The 15,002-nt window shown below is 43.6% G+C and overlaps 1 protein-coding gene across 1 annotated transcript; it reads left to right on the top strand.

Annotated features, from left to right (window-relative positions):
- The first annotated feature begins 3,211 nt into the window (after nucleotides 1-3,211).
- MRPS2 (mitochondrial ribosomal protein S2) lies at nucleotides 3,212-8,892 on the top strand. Its single transcript, XM_082264694.1, has 4 exons — nucleotides 3,212-3,301; nucleotides 5,824-5,949; nucleotides 7,701-7,830; nucleotides 8,264-8,892. The coding sequence occupies exons 1-4, from the start codon at nucleotides 3,265-3,267 to the stop codon at nucleotides 8,805-8,807; spliced, it is 837 nt and encodes a 278-aa protein (XP_082120820.1). The 5' UTR covers nucleotides 3,212-3,264; the 3' UTR covers nucleotides 8,808-8,892.
- The last annotated feature ends 6,110 nt before the right edge of the window (nucleotides 8,893-15,002 follow it).

Below are 15,002 nucleotides of genomic sequence, written 5' to 3' on the forward strand. Positions count from 1 at the left end.
GGGGGTAAAATCTTCCGGGGCTTAAGTGGTTAATGTGTTTGAGGTTCATAGACATAGGCATTGCTTCAAGTCCAGGTAAAATCGCTGTATAATTGCGCGACTTTTAGGTCGCATAAATGTGAAAGGGCCTAAATCTGCGTTAGTGAGGACTTCTTGTTTGCTGAGATAATCCATCCACCTCATAGGTGTGGAATATCAAGATGCTGATCAAACAGCATGATTATTGCACAGGTGTGCCTTAGGCTGGCCACAATAAAAGGCCACTCTAAAATGTGCAGTTTTATCACACAGCACAATGCCACAGATGTCGCAAGTTTTGAGGGAGCGTGCAATTGGCATGCTGACTGCAGGGATGTCCACCAGAGCTGTTGCCCATGAATCGAATGTTCATTTCTCTACCATAAGCCATCTCCAAAGGCGTTTCAGAGAATTTGGCAGTACATCCAACTGGCCTCATAACCCCAGACCACGTGTAACCACACCAGCCCAGGACCTCTACATCCAGCATCTTCACCTTCAAGATCATCTGAGACTAGCCACCCGTACAGCTGCTGCAACAATTGGTTTGCATAACTAAAGAATTTCTACACAAACTCTCAGAAACCATCTCATGGAAGCTCATCTGCATGCTTGTCATCCTCATCAGGGTCTCGACCTGAGTGCAGTTCGTCATCGCAACCAACTTGAGTGGGCAAATGCTCACATTCGATGGTGTCTGGCACTTTGGAGAGGTGTTCTCTTTATGGATGAATTCTGGTTTTCACTGTACAATGCAGATGGCAGACAGCGTGTATGGCATTGTGTGGGTGAGCGGTTTGCTGATGTCAATGTTGTGGATGGAGTGGTCCATGGTGGCGGTGGGGTTATGGTATGGGCAGGCGTATGTTATGGACAATGAACACAGGTGCATTTTATTGATGGCATTTTGAATGCACAGAGATACCGTGATGAGATCCTGAGGCCCGTTGTGCCATTCATCCACGACCACCACTTCATGTTGCAGCATAATAATGCACGGCCCCATGTTGCAAGGATCTGTACACAATTCCTGGAAGCTGAAAACATCCCAGTTCTTGCATGGTCAGCATAATCACCGGACACGTCACCCATTGAGCATGTTTTGTATGCTCTGGATTGGCGTATACGACAGCGTGCTCCAGGTCCTGCCAAAGTCCAGCAACTTTGCACACCTATTGAAGAGGAGTGGACCAACATTCCACAGACCACAACCAACAAACTGATCAGCTGTATGCGAAGGAGATGTGTTGCACTGCATGGGGCAAATGGTGGTCACACCAGATACTAACTGGTTATCAGACCCCCCCCCCCCCCCCAATCCAGTAAAACTGCAAATTTTAGAGTGGCAAATTTCAGCCCATTTTCGGGCTGCCCGTAAATGCCCGGTATGGCCAGCGGTGCCCGAAAAAGATGGTTGCAGGCCAACATTGTAACTTTGCATGCACCGTTGTGTAATGGTGCCGCCTGGGGCCATTTTTAAATTAAAGGCACTCAATCGTTCTCGGTGGTGCCTCTCCGCCACAGCAGAGAAGGAGTCGAGGAGGACTGACTCAGAGCGAGGAGGACAGACACTCATCTGAGTGAGGGGGACAATATTGCAGCCATAAAGTGGGCAGAGGTCGGAGGACACACTGATGTGCCTGTGGAGGGGTGAAAGCGGCACAGCACAGGAGGACACTGATGTCTAGAGGTAAGGGGGACAGAGGAGGAACTACCATGACCGCAGTCTCTGACCAGCTCCTGTACCATGACCGCAGCCTCTGACCAGCTCCTGTACCATGACCGCAGCCTCTGACCAGCTCCTGTACCATGACCGCAGCCTCTGACCAGCTCCTGTACCATGACCGCAGCCTCTGACCAGCTCCTGTACCATGACCGCAGCCTCTGACCACCTCCTGTACCATGACCGCAGCCTCTGACCAACTCCTGTACCATGACCGCAGCCTCTGACCAGCTCCTGTACCTTGACCGCAGTCTCTGACCAGCTCCTGTACCATGACCGCAGCCTCTGACCAGCTCCTGTACCATGACCGCAGCCTCTGACCAACTCCTGTACCGTGTCCAAACTCTAACCATCTCAACAATCATCAAATCACTGAAGTGGTCATGATGGTTAGAGTGTTCATTTAACCTCCCTGGCGGTATGATTCTTTCCGATTTCAGGTGCTGAAAGCAAGACCATTATTTTGCATGTAATTCTTAAGAACGAGCAGCCCAAACCAACTATTTACATATGATTTTTTTTTTTTTTACTGTGCGTTCTTCTTTATAACATCTCAGGTCTGATAAAGTTTGAAACACAAAATCATAAATTATAATATAATAAATAAGTTAAAGTATGCATGTATGTATGTGTATATATATATATATATATATATATATATATGTATGTACATAGAAAGTACAGTAAAACTGCAATAAAGGGCACTGGGGGGCAAACTAAAGTGAATTTATTTTATTTTGTAATGTATCAGTGTGTTTGGTGTGTTTTACTATTTGAATTTGCCGCCGGTTCCACCCCCCTGCGAGCATCACATCGCAGGAGACGGAAGCCGGGGCACAGAGCATCGGGAGGAAGATCCGGCCGAAGCACACTGCCGGGATACATCGCTGGATCCCGGGGAAAGGTGAGTACCCTCTCTTACAAGATCCATCGATCTCCCTAGCGGTACTCCAAGTGTGGCTCGGGGTTACCGCTTTTGGCACTGAAATTTAACCCCGAGCCACACTTGGGAATACCGCTAGGGAGGTTAATATCTTTAAGAAGAAGTAAACCTCTGAATACTGATTCCATTTCATTTGATTATCCTCTAGTTGTGTTAAATTAGTGCGGGGGCATGGCTGCATTTTATTACTTATATGCCTTAACTATAGTATATATTTTATATGCGGCCCGAGAAAATTTCTCTACACTCAATGTGGCCCAGAGAAGCCAAAAGGCTGGACACCCATGTTTTAAACAGATTCTTTATTGAAACAGATAAACATAAAGCAGTCAATTAAAAATCAATGTGAAGAATAATAATCCCTGACAATGTTTTAATTGTAGTTTCATTTATTTTAAAATAATATTAGTTATGACCTAATTCCAAAACCATTATTTTGAATGGAATAATGGTTATCTAACAGTTAATAGTGCCGACTAGCAATAAGCAGATTGTCCAGCAGGTGGCGCAAGAGTTCTCTGCGGCTGGGACAGGAAACGCTACACAGAGGAAGCTGTAGTGTGACCTTCCAGGAGACAGCATGGCTTCCTGTGCAGTGTCTGGGCTGCTGAAGGCTGGTGAGTGTTAGCGGGTAATGGCGACCCATAGTTGCTCCTGTGCCTAGCAGTGCCATCCTCTGTGCTGCACACATAGATCTCCAGTCAGGGGGTGTACTCTGGGCATGCCCTGTGCTGGGCTGTGTGCATGCATCATATGATCCTCCTTGCCAGCTTCCCTGATGGTTTTATAGTGTAGTTCTATGGTGACAGCAATCAGTGTCAGGCTGCAGCTTGTAAAGCTAGCAAAATATTCAATTTATGTGTTCATATGGCTTCATCCTTCATACACAGTTCAGCTCACATACCCTAAGGGTGCAGACAAGGCAGAGGAGCTTCCCTGCAGGGAAAAGGCAACTAGGACTGACTATAGATAATCATAGGAGAAGGGCTGTTTAACCACTTCAGCTCCAGAAGTTTTACCCCCCTTCGTGGCCAGGCCATTTTTTTGCGATACGGCAGTGCGTTACTTTAACTGACAATTGCGTGGTCATGCGACAATGTACCCAAATAAAATTGATGTAATTTTTCCCCACAAATAGAGCTTTCTTTTGGTGGTATTTGATTACCACTGTGGTTTTTATTTTTTGCGTTCTAAACAAAAAAGGACCGACAATTTTGAAAAAAAATATTTTTTACTTTTTGCAATAAAACCTATCCAATAAAAAAATGTAAAAAATCAAATTTCTTCATCAATTCAGGCCAATATGTATTCTGCTACAGAATACAGTCCCATTCACTTTAATGGGACGGCTGGTGATGCGGCAGTGATACAACAAGGTGAGGGACGTGGCGGCAGCAGGTGAGTGGATGCCCACTAACAGGTGCTGCCATTATGGATCTGAAATGACAGGTGCTCTTTAACCACTTAAGCCCCGGAAGATTTTACCCCCTTCCTGACCAGGGGGTATTTTGCGATTCGACTCTGCGTGACTTTAACGGACAATTGCGCGGTCGTGCGACGCTGTACCTAAACGAATTTGACGTCCTTTTTTTCCCACAAACAGAGCTTTCTTTTGGTGGTATTTGATCACCTGTGCGATTTTTTGATCACGCGCTATAAACAAAAAAAGAGCGTCAATTTTGCAAAAATAACAATATTTTTCACATTTTTTTATATGAAATTCCCCCAAAAAAAAAGTAAAAATCAAAATTTTTTAACATTTTCGGCCAATTTGTTTTATGCTACATATGTTTGGTAAAAAAAAACGCAAAAAGCATATTTTGATTGGTTTGCGCAAAAGTTATTGCGTTTACTAACAAAGGGAAAGATTTTTGTCATTTTTGTTGTTTTTTTTTTTAACGCGTAATGGAGGCGATCTGCGTTTTTTTTTTTTTTTTTTTTTTTTTTTTTTTTGCGGTACTGCGACATTGGGGCGGACAGATCGGACCCTTGACTGACATTTTTGACACTTTTGGGGTTACCAGTGACATTTCTACAGTAATAAGTGCTATATATATGCACTGTTACTGTAAAAATACACTGGCAGTGAAGGGGTTAACTTTATTTGAGAGGGAGGGGCTGTGTGTGTCCCTAGGGGCGTGATTCTAACTGTGATTGGCTGTGGCTTGAGCTGTAGGAACACTGATCAACGGTCCTACGTAGTAGAACCGTATGATCGGTGTTTCTACACAGGGAGAACTGACAGGCAACTTGTTTACACAAGCTGCCTGCCTTTCTCCCCCGACGATCGCAGAGTGAGCGGCGGACATCGGGTCCGCCGGTCACATGCGCGGGGGGTCCGTGACTGCGCGGGAGCGCGCCGCGCGCTCGCTCCCCAGAGCCTCACAGGCTAATGACATAAATATACGTCACTTTGCCTGTGAGAGGCTGACCGCCGCAGTAAATCTACTTGTGGCGGTCGGCAAGTGGTTAAATGTAAGACTTATTCTTGCTGGTAGTGGGAAATTGTGTGATTGCATCCATGCAGTGCATGTTATCTCAGCTTGCAGAGCTTGGATTCCTTGAATGAGTTTACCAAAAATGTAAATATTGCAGAATATACAGCCTCATGCTACATAACTAAGCTCCATTTCATGCTGAATAAATTAAATTCTTAAGTATCTTAAATAGAAAACTATCTTTCAATAGATTTTTACCCCAAAAGCATTTTATTTCAAATAAATTAGATAAAAATAAAAAAAATCTGACTTTTTTTTTTTTATCTACCCTGTAAACAGGTAATATTTTTTTTTTATTGAACAGTTATAATAAAACACTCCCAATGCTATATTTACAGGCCAAAAACAGAACAAACGAGAAGTTCCTTGTTAGGGTTTACATACATATTAATTAGGCTGAACCAGATAAAAACCTTTTCCGATTCTGTGTAGTAAACGATCCGTGATTGTGGTGTCCTTATCTATACAGAATGTTCAGTAACCAGCTGAGATGGGACAGGATGTGGGAGGTGGCTTAAGTTTGGTTATAGTGTTTTTATATGTTTTTAAAGTTTTCTGAATTCTCAGGCTTTCTGTTCTTGCAGCAGTATACTTGTCATCCTTAGTTCTGCATGTCCGTATATGTGTTTTTTTGTTGTCAGGGTTGCCAAGACTCTGCAGGCAGGCAACGTATTTTCCAGCTCGGATTTCTCTACTGCCATGCAGCAGATTTTATGCAACGACGCAGTCCACTGCAGCGGAACAGACGCAGGAGACAAGCATCAAAGGTGAGCACAGATGACGATCACTTCGACCAAAGTAGACACTTGACTGACAGTTCTTTCTACTCCTCTGGGAAATCCTGGACAACATAAGGGGCTCCCACCATCCCTTCTGCTTTTTTTTTTTTTTTTAAATTTTAAGAATGCAGCAGAAAGGTGGGGGGGGGCGAGCAAAGAGGAATTATGGCAGGATGATTTCTTCACTGCTGGGTCAGATATATAAAAAACCAGCAGGTGGCGCATTCCACTTGCTATGCTCTGCGTAAATTGGCAGCGCTATACAAGTACAATAAAAAACAAAACAAATATTCTGCGCTAAGTGTAAAAATCAAGTGATATGAATAAATTGATAATAAAGGAAAGCTGCTTGCACTGATCTATAGAAAAGATCAAACAACATGGATAGTACAATGTGCAGTGCTATCAAATAAGTGATGTGAACAATGTGACAAAAATAGTTTAATACTTCACCAAAATTATATAAAAGTGATAATGTGACAATCCTGTGACCATAAACAAACAAAGTCCACAAGTAAAGACATTGTAGTCCATAGACAGTGAAGGCTAAACACCCAAAAGATGCACCATAAGTCCCAGCAGATGTCCCGGAGGGGGTCTTCCCAGTGTGAGGTAGGAAAAGGACAACATTTGTGGTCAAAATAGCATACATCTAGCTGCTTACCAGAAGCTCATGGCCATTCAACCTAATGAACTGGCCATAAACGCAATTCACTGAGCCGATGTACAAATCCCAGTCCGGTCACTCATCAAGTGGTCTCAAGGCAAGACAGAGAAGGGAGACCCCTGGACGGCATATATAACAGATGGGGGAAAGAGGCGCATAGCGTAACCCTGCTTCAGGCTAAAAAGGATTTACATAAAATCCAAAGTACAGGCGCATAACATCAATGTGAAGGCTGTAGGAAGTACCGCGGCATACCGCGTTCACATGTATAATCTGGAGCCAGCACGGAAGGGGGCGTGTTGACGTCTCATCTGGTACCGCGGTTTGTACATTGGCTCAGTGAATTGTGTTTATGGCCAGTTCATTCGGTTGAATGGCCATGAGCTTCTGGTAAGCAGCTAGATATATGCCATTTTGACCACGGGTGTTGTCCTTTTCCTACCTCACACTGGGAAGACCCCCTCCGGGACTATTAACATCTGCTGGGACTTATGGTGCATCTTTTGGGTGTTTAGCCTTCACTGTCTATGGACTACAATTTCTTTACCTGTGGACTTTGTTTATGGTCACAGGTTTGTCACATTATCACTTTTATATGATTTTGGTGAAGTATTATACTATTTTTGTCACATTGTACACATCACTTATTTGATAGTACTATCCAGTGCTATATAAGGTCCTCAAATAAATAACATTCCAACTAAAATTGTAATAAAACTGACCTGTGGGGGGGGGGGGGGGCAAATACATTACAATTTTATTGTATGTTGTGTTTCACATTTTGCAGCTTGTGCACATGGAACTATTTATATGGCTCGCAAATTAGCTTACACTCTTAATATGTTGTTGGAGTCCTAGTTCGGCAGTGGTTTCAGTTTGGGAGGTAGCTGATTATCCCCCAGTATATTTTTTTGGTTGGTACAGGAAACCGAGGCACCCAGAAGAGGTACACACAAACCCAAATTCCAATGAGGAACTGAACCCCCAAACTCCAGTTCTTCAGTACAAACCCCCATGTGACCTCCTGCAAAATATTGCCTAATGTATTTCTTTTCTGTTTCCTGGATTCTAGATTTTGACCAGTGGCTTATCTCTGAGCCCCTAAAGCACCCCGACTTCTTTAACGTGAAGGAGCTCCTCTCGGTGAAGGCACTATTTGATTCCCGTGTCCATCTCGGTCACAAGAAAGGATGCCGTCACAGGTGCGCTATGAAACTTATTAACCTCCATCTTTTCAGTAAAATGCTAAACTTGGGGCAGAATTAAAAACGTTAGTGGATGCAGATATATATTCATAAATAATCATGAAATGTATTAAATTCCCTCCCTCCACCTCTTTGCTGGTCCAACCGAGTTCCAATTAGTGTATGGTTGGCTTGAATCAGATTTCTGGTGTGCTGGGAATTGTAGAAAGAGAATGTAAACACTATTTAAAAAATTAGAGTTAATGAGTAAAATAAGAATTTATTATACGGGTCCATTTTCTTTATTTGTGTTGAATTCTTCTGTTATATCTCAACACATGGGTCCTGCAGTCACAGGACACCATAGATTGCTTTTCACAGAAAGAATTTGTAAAATGGTAATACAGCCATATAGTCTTTGTTTGCACTAACCTCTGTCTGGTTTATCCAGGCTGATGGAGCCATACATCTTTGGATGCCGTCTGGACCAGGATATCATCGATCTGGACCAGACGCTGGAGCATCTCTGGCTGATGCTGAATTTTACTGCTCATGTCGCTTACCGCAAGGGTATCATTCTGTTTGTGAGCCGCCGACGTCAGTTCACCCACATGGTGGAGAGCTTGGCCAAGGAATGTGGGGAATATGCCCACACACGCTTCTGGCAGGGTGGCCTGCTGACCAATGCCAACATCCAGTATGGGAGCGGTGTGCGGCTGCCGGACCTCATCATCTTTCTCAACACGCTAAACAGCGTGTTCGAGCAGCATGTGGCCATCCGTGATGCTGCCAAGATGAACATACCAACAGCTGGAATAGTGGACACTAACTGCAACCCCAGCCTGATCACCTACCCTGTGCCTGGAAATGATGACAGCCCGGCTTCCTTGGACCTGTACTGCCACCTGCTGAAAACTGTCATCAACCGTGCCAAGGACAAACGGAAACAGATGGAAATTCTCTATGGACTGAGAGAAAAGATTTCCTCCTCCTAGCTCACTCCCTGTGCAGCTGAGAAAATATGGAAGTTACCACTGCTGACTTATCATTCTGAAAATGCCTAGCTGTCATATTGATCCAGTTGCTTTAGTACTTCTAAGTCATTGATGTGTAACACGTGTACAGATCATCAGTAACTTAGCAATACTCAAGCCAGACACAGCCAGGCGTTTTTAGAAGATCAGTAATGGAAACTTTTATAATTTTCTTAGTATAACGTTTCTTCCATTAAGGATAAAAACATTTAGTACAATGTTTCAGCCCTCCTGTAATTCTGGAGTTTCCGCCAGACCAGGACCTGTGGGTACAAATTTCAGTTGCAGTGCCCCTGCTGGGGAAGTGTCAGGAAGCCCCTACACAGGGGGGAAAGCTTACTGAAAATCAAGCCAGCTGAAATTTGGACAGTTCTATGCTTTAAGGGGAACCTGTCAATATAGATATACAGTATAAGAGCTATCAAATATACATAAACAAAGTACAGTACCACTATATTTAACATATACAAAAAAATCTTAATTATAAAATGTTCGTATAGCCAATGAAACTTTACTAAAAAAAAAATCTTAATAAGAGTTCCTATAGCAAATAAAACTTTACCCATTAATGTCCACTAAAGTAGTGCCAATCCCAAAGTTTGGTCCACTATTCACTGTAAAACATCTTTGTGACATCCACCATTGGGAAGGGGGGCAATATTCAACCTCCTATTTTGAAGAAGGTCTTAAAGCGCTTTGTGGCCTCCAAGTTAAGCAAAAAAAAGGTTATTCTTCCGATTTAGTGGGTACTGGAAACCTTGGGTTCCTCCTAAAACATTCATAGACTCTATGGGCCGCCATATCCAAAGACATCAATCTGCCAGACGAAGACATAATTAAAAGGAAAGAAGGGAAGTTCCAGCTCCTAAAGTATAACCAAAGGCAAAACCATTTATTTTCAGTTTTGGATTGAGTGGAGATAGAGTAGAACATGTTGGATTTTATAGCTGTCTGTGCCCCCGTTAGGGAGATTCAACTTCTCTATTTGTCCTGTTTACCATTATCATAGAAAGTGAAAGTAAAAGAAAATCCCCAAGTTTGGGTTGTCCCCAGAAAAGTAATACAGGGGAAATCTTCAAATGAGGACACTAGTTCTGGTGACCTAGGGGTCCCCAAGAGGTTCTCCCAATTTGCAGGGATTTCCTCCCACTTCCTGTTTGGTTATGGGACAGGAAGAGAAGGTAAATCTCCCCAATGGGACAAAGATGGCAAAAGTAAACCTTATAGGGGTGATATCCCTCCCTTACGCTATACAAAATGCCTATAGTCCTATTTTAAGTACTGCTTAATAAAGTGTATTTAAAGGCGAAACTTTTTGTTTTTGGATAGACTAGTGCTGGCGTAGACCTTATGTTTGTCCTTTCACCAGACAGAATGTAAGAAAAAAAATCCTGTATTTCGAGGTGTCACCAGAGCCCTATGATTTATACAATGGGCACAAATGTTCCAGCAACAATTGTCCATAGTGGTAATTCCCTGACACAGGAAGTGAGGGTAAATCTCTCCTGTAGAATACACCCAAAAAAAAAAAACCCGGTTTAAATTTCTAACCCTTCCTTACTCTATCCAAAACTAAAAAAAGATTTGGCTATATATATATATATATATATATATATATATATATATATTTAAATAAAGACAAACTCCCACTCATTTTATATCTAGAGCACAGAGAATATTGACAGTGCAAAAATCAGAAATCCTCTGTATCGTGTCTCCCTCAGAAATCTTATTTATGTATTTGACACAGAGTGGTTTTGGATAAGCAGTTCAAATCAAGTAATTTTTGTAATTGTATAAAAGCATCATGGAGTATACAGGAGTTCATTGCTGACTTTTAAGATACTGTCCCCTTGGCCTGTCATCCTCATTCTTTCTTTACCACACAACAAGTCCCTGGCATGGTACAAGCTTGTAGTGTAATGAAATTGGCACTCCCTTATTTCTTTGTCAAATGTCAGGGATTTGGAAATGATCAAACCCAGAGGATTATCTTAACAGCCAGACAATTTGCAGCTTCAGGAGGCAGTCGGAAATGGCAGCCAGGCTATTTTTCCCGTGACAGGTTTCCTGATAAGACAACTCCCCATTTGCTTCCCTATATTTCCTTCTTTACAAGTTCTACTTAAAGATAAACTAATGTTTTTTTCATTGAATGGACATTGAGTTTATTTTGTAACATTTAACTGAGAACAATATTTTGTATTTTTCACAGTCTTGCTTTCTTTATTATTTTTTCAATCAATTGTGTTCTCTTTGTCAGTAGAGTTGCCTTATAGAGGCAACCCAAATGTACAGCCAGCACCCTTGTTAAGTAAAGGTTGAGCTAAAGTACATCTAAAGGCTCCTGTATGACAGTCTAAACCAGTGATGGCGAACCTTGGCACCCCAGATGTTTTGAAACTACATTTCCCATGATGCTCATGCACTCTGCAGTGTAGTCAAGCATCATGGGAAATGTAGTTCCAAAACATCTGGGGTGCCAAGGTTCGCCATCACTGGTCTAAACCAACCTTTCTCAACATTTTCAACACAGAGGAACCCTTGAAATAAGTTTCTGGTGTCGGGGAACCCCTGCTAAAAATTGAAAATCTACAACTCATGACACATTAGTGTGACAGTCAGTGGAAGAATGCTCCTTACTCTGGTCATCATTGGGAAGAATTACCCCCTTACAGATAGCTAAAAGGAACAATGGTGTCATTGGAAACTTATCTGAGAGGCAGAAATCACCCATTGCTTAAGGAACCCCTAGCAACCTCAGGAGGAACCCTAGAGTTCAACGAAACCCTGGTCTAAACAGATCCCTAATTTAAGTACTATGTGATGCACAATCCTCTTAATGATAAAAAAAATCCCTAAATAAGGCTGGCCATACATGTTCAACCCTCTTGTACAATTTTCCTTTAGATTTACTAAAAACCATATAATATGAGGTCAAAATGAAACTACTTTCAATTATATCAAAGTAGGCAGGCCCTTGTACGACATAGGAAAAAAATTGTACAAGAAAGTTGAACATGTATGGCCAGCCATAAATGTTTTGAATCAGCTGGAACTGGCAGAGATTTGAACCGTGTGTGGGCAGGCTGAATGTACCAAGTTGATCGATCAATCAACTTGGATACCAACAGCGTGCCAGGTTTACTTGAGATCACTAGTGGCTGCTAAAGCCGCTAGCAATAATCGCAGTCTTATCCTGGTAGGGATGACTGCCTCCCCCGGGGAGCCAACAATGTCTTGGCAGGAGGGATTCCCCTGTCAGCACTGTCTGTGTTGATAGGGCAGTCGTGCAAAAGAAATTTGCACCGTCTATGGCCTGCCTAAGTCAATCCACCTTTATTTGTGTTGCACACATAGAGATGCGGTTGTGCTTCCTCTGAACTGAATTGCACTTTTCTGTAATCCGATGATTTGTGGGGCAGGTCATTCCACACCTCGCAGCTCATATGAGCTGTGGGACAGGGAATGGCACAGGCTGCAGTTCAATGGGGTACACAAATTTCGAGTTTCTGTTGGAGATGAGTTTGAAGGATGCCCAAGTTCATCTCATTGCAGTGTACAGTGGATGCGGTTTAGTGATACTGGTAATGCTGTCAATCTAGATGGCAGTGGGTCAGAACAGATGTAGTAAACTGCTAATTGCATAGAAAAAATGTAAAGAAGTGCTAAGTTTTGCTTTGTGAATAAATTGCAGGTTGGGAAAAAAAAACACACTTGGGTAAAACTTCCATCTAGAACAATTATTATAAACGCTCCTCTGGATCCTATAGGCTGGAGACCTGGAACAATTGAGAAGCTGGTTGGAACTTCTAATGAATTCAGACAATAATACAGCTAAGGGCTCAGCGTGCCTAACTGCAAGTGAAAAGGAGACCAGCGGTAGCAGCCATGGGCGTCTGCAGGTAGGGGCAAGGGGGGAGGAAATGCCCCCCCCCCCCCCCCCTGGAATCACAACTTCCCCTTTCAAGTGGTTGTTAAGCCACTTTATACCATCCTGTCTGGTCTGTTTAATAATCCTGTGTGTATGTGTTTAAAAAAAATAAGCCGTTCTTTACCAGTTTTCAGAGGGCTGAGCGCCGCTCACGTGACCCACCGACTCATTTCTCTCCCCGTCTGACAGCTGCCTGCAGTAGGTGGGGCCGAGGATTCCTCACTGATGTCAGTCGGGAGGGGAGGCGGGGGAGAGAGGCGGTGGGTCATGTGAGCGGCGAGTGGCGCCATGAAAACTTGTAAAGAAAGGCTTATTTTTGTAAAACATAGACACAGGTGCACACAGGATTATTAAACAGACTGTAGACAGGATATGAAACTTAAAATGAAACTACAGCAGCAGGAGGGGAGAGGGCGGGCACTGACACAGGAGCAGACAGGCAGGGAGAGAGGACAGGAGGGCTGCGGATGACGGAGACACGTAAACTGACCAGTGTCAGGGCTCAGCAGCCATGGTATACTGTGGTCAGTTTACAGAGGGGAGGACATAGGCAGGATAAACCAGGTATTTTAGGTTATAGAAGGGGCCAAATTACACAGCAAAGCACTGTGCTGTATAATATGGGAACAGGATAATCTTTTTTTTTTTTTTTTAGGTTAACAAATGCTTTTAAAATAAATGCTGCTGTTTGCTCTTTAAAAATAAATACTCAAAATAGCTATAATGACAAAGACCCTCCCCTTCATTAAATTGTTGAAAAGGGGCGGAGCATGGGTGACCTTAAAATTATAATCCCCCCCCCCCCCCCGAAAAAAGTTCTGCGGACGCCCATGGTAGCAGCCCTCGTAAATCATCCATGCCACTATAATCATTTAGATGTCAGTGCACACACACCCTTAACCACTTGCCTTCTGTGCACTTAAACCCCCTTCCCATCCAGACCAATTTTTAGCTTTCTGTGCTCTCACACTTTGAATGACAATTGCGCAGTCATGCTACACTGTACCCATATGAAATTTTTATCATTTTTTTCACACAAATAGAGCTTTCTTTTGGTGGTATTTAATCATCTCTGGGTTTTTTATTTTTTACAAAAAAAAAGAAAAAAGACAGAAAATTTTGAAAAAAAAAAAAGTTTTTCTTATTTTCTGCGAGTAAATTTAGAAAATAAATACATTTTTCTCCTTCACTGATGTGCGCTGATGAGGCTGCACTGATGGGCACTGATAGGCTGCACTGATGAGGTGGCACTTATGGACACTGATGAGGTGGCACTGATGAGGAGGTACTAATATGCCGCACTGATAGGCGGCACTGCTGGGCACTGATAGGCGGCACTGCTGGGCACTGAGAGGTGGCACTGCTGGGCACTGGCGGGCGGCACTGATGGGCACTGGCGGGTGGCACTGATTGACACTGACGGGTGGCACTGATGAGCACTGATGGGCAGCACCATCAGTGCCCATAGTGCTGCCAGTCAGTGCTCATCAGTGCCTAGATGAGCAGGCACTGATGGGCACTGACTGGCAGCACTATGGGCACTGATTGTGGGCACTGATGGCGTGCACTGTGGGCATTGATGGTGGGCAGTAAGTGTGTTTAGTGTACCTTTGTTGTAATCAGGGCACTGGTGATCAGTGCCCTGATTACATTTTTCATTGTCCCCGGCGGCTGATCGGCTCTCTCCTTCCTCATACTGCAGGCTCTGTGTGAGGAAGGAGCGATGAGAGATGATCTCATATGTTTACATATGAGATCATCTCTCATTTGACGGTCCGATCACGTGGTAAATGGCCGCTGTGATTGGCCATTCACCACGATCTGTGATTGGCTGTGTCCAAGGGACACGGCCGACACAGATTTTGCCCTATGCGCGCTCGCGGGAGCGCGCGGGGAGCCTGTGTCTGGGAGGCCGTATAAAGACGGCCTCCCGAAAATGTGAGTCCGCGCTGCAGCGGTACTTCGGCTACTGCGCGGATGGGAGGTAGTTAAAGATCACTAAAATTGCTGCACCGCTCTCAATGCTTTACTCCCACATGCACATACACAGAACAATTGTAGTTTTAGCAGTCACCCCTCCTTTGCTTTAGGTTGGGTTCACACTGCTGCCCGGAGAAGCTCACAGCAGAGGGTCCAGTGTGTCCCTGTTCACCGTTTCAGTCCGAATTTCTGGCTGAATTTGGACCTGAAACAGACCAGAAGACACACAGGACTCCTGTGCA

This window comes from Pelophylax lessonae (assembly GCF_965119305.1).
Source record: "Pelophylax lessonae genome assembly, chromosome: 7".
Lineage (NCBI taxonomy): Eukaryota > Metazoa > Chordata > Amphibia > Anura > Ranidae > Pelophylax > Pelophylax lessonae.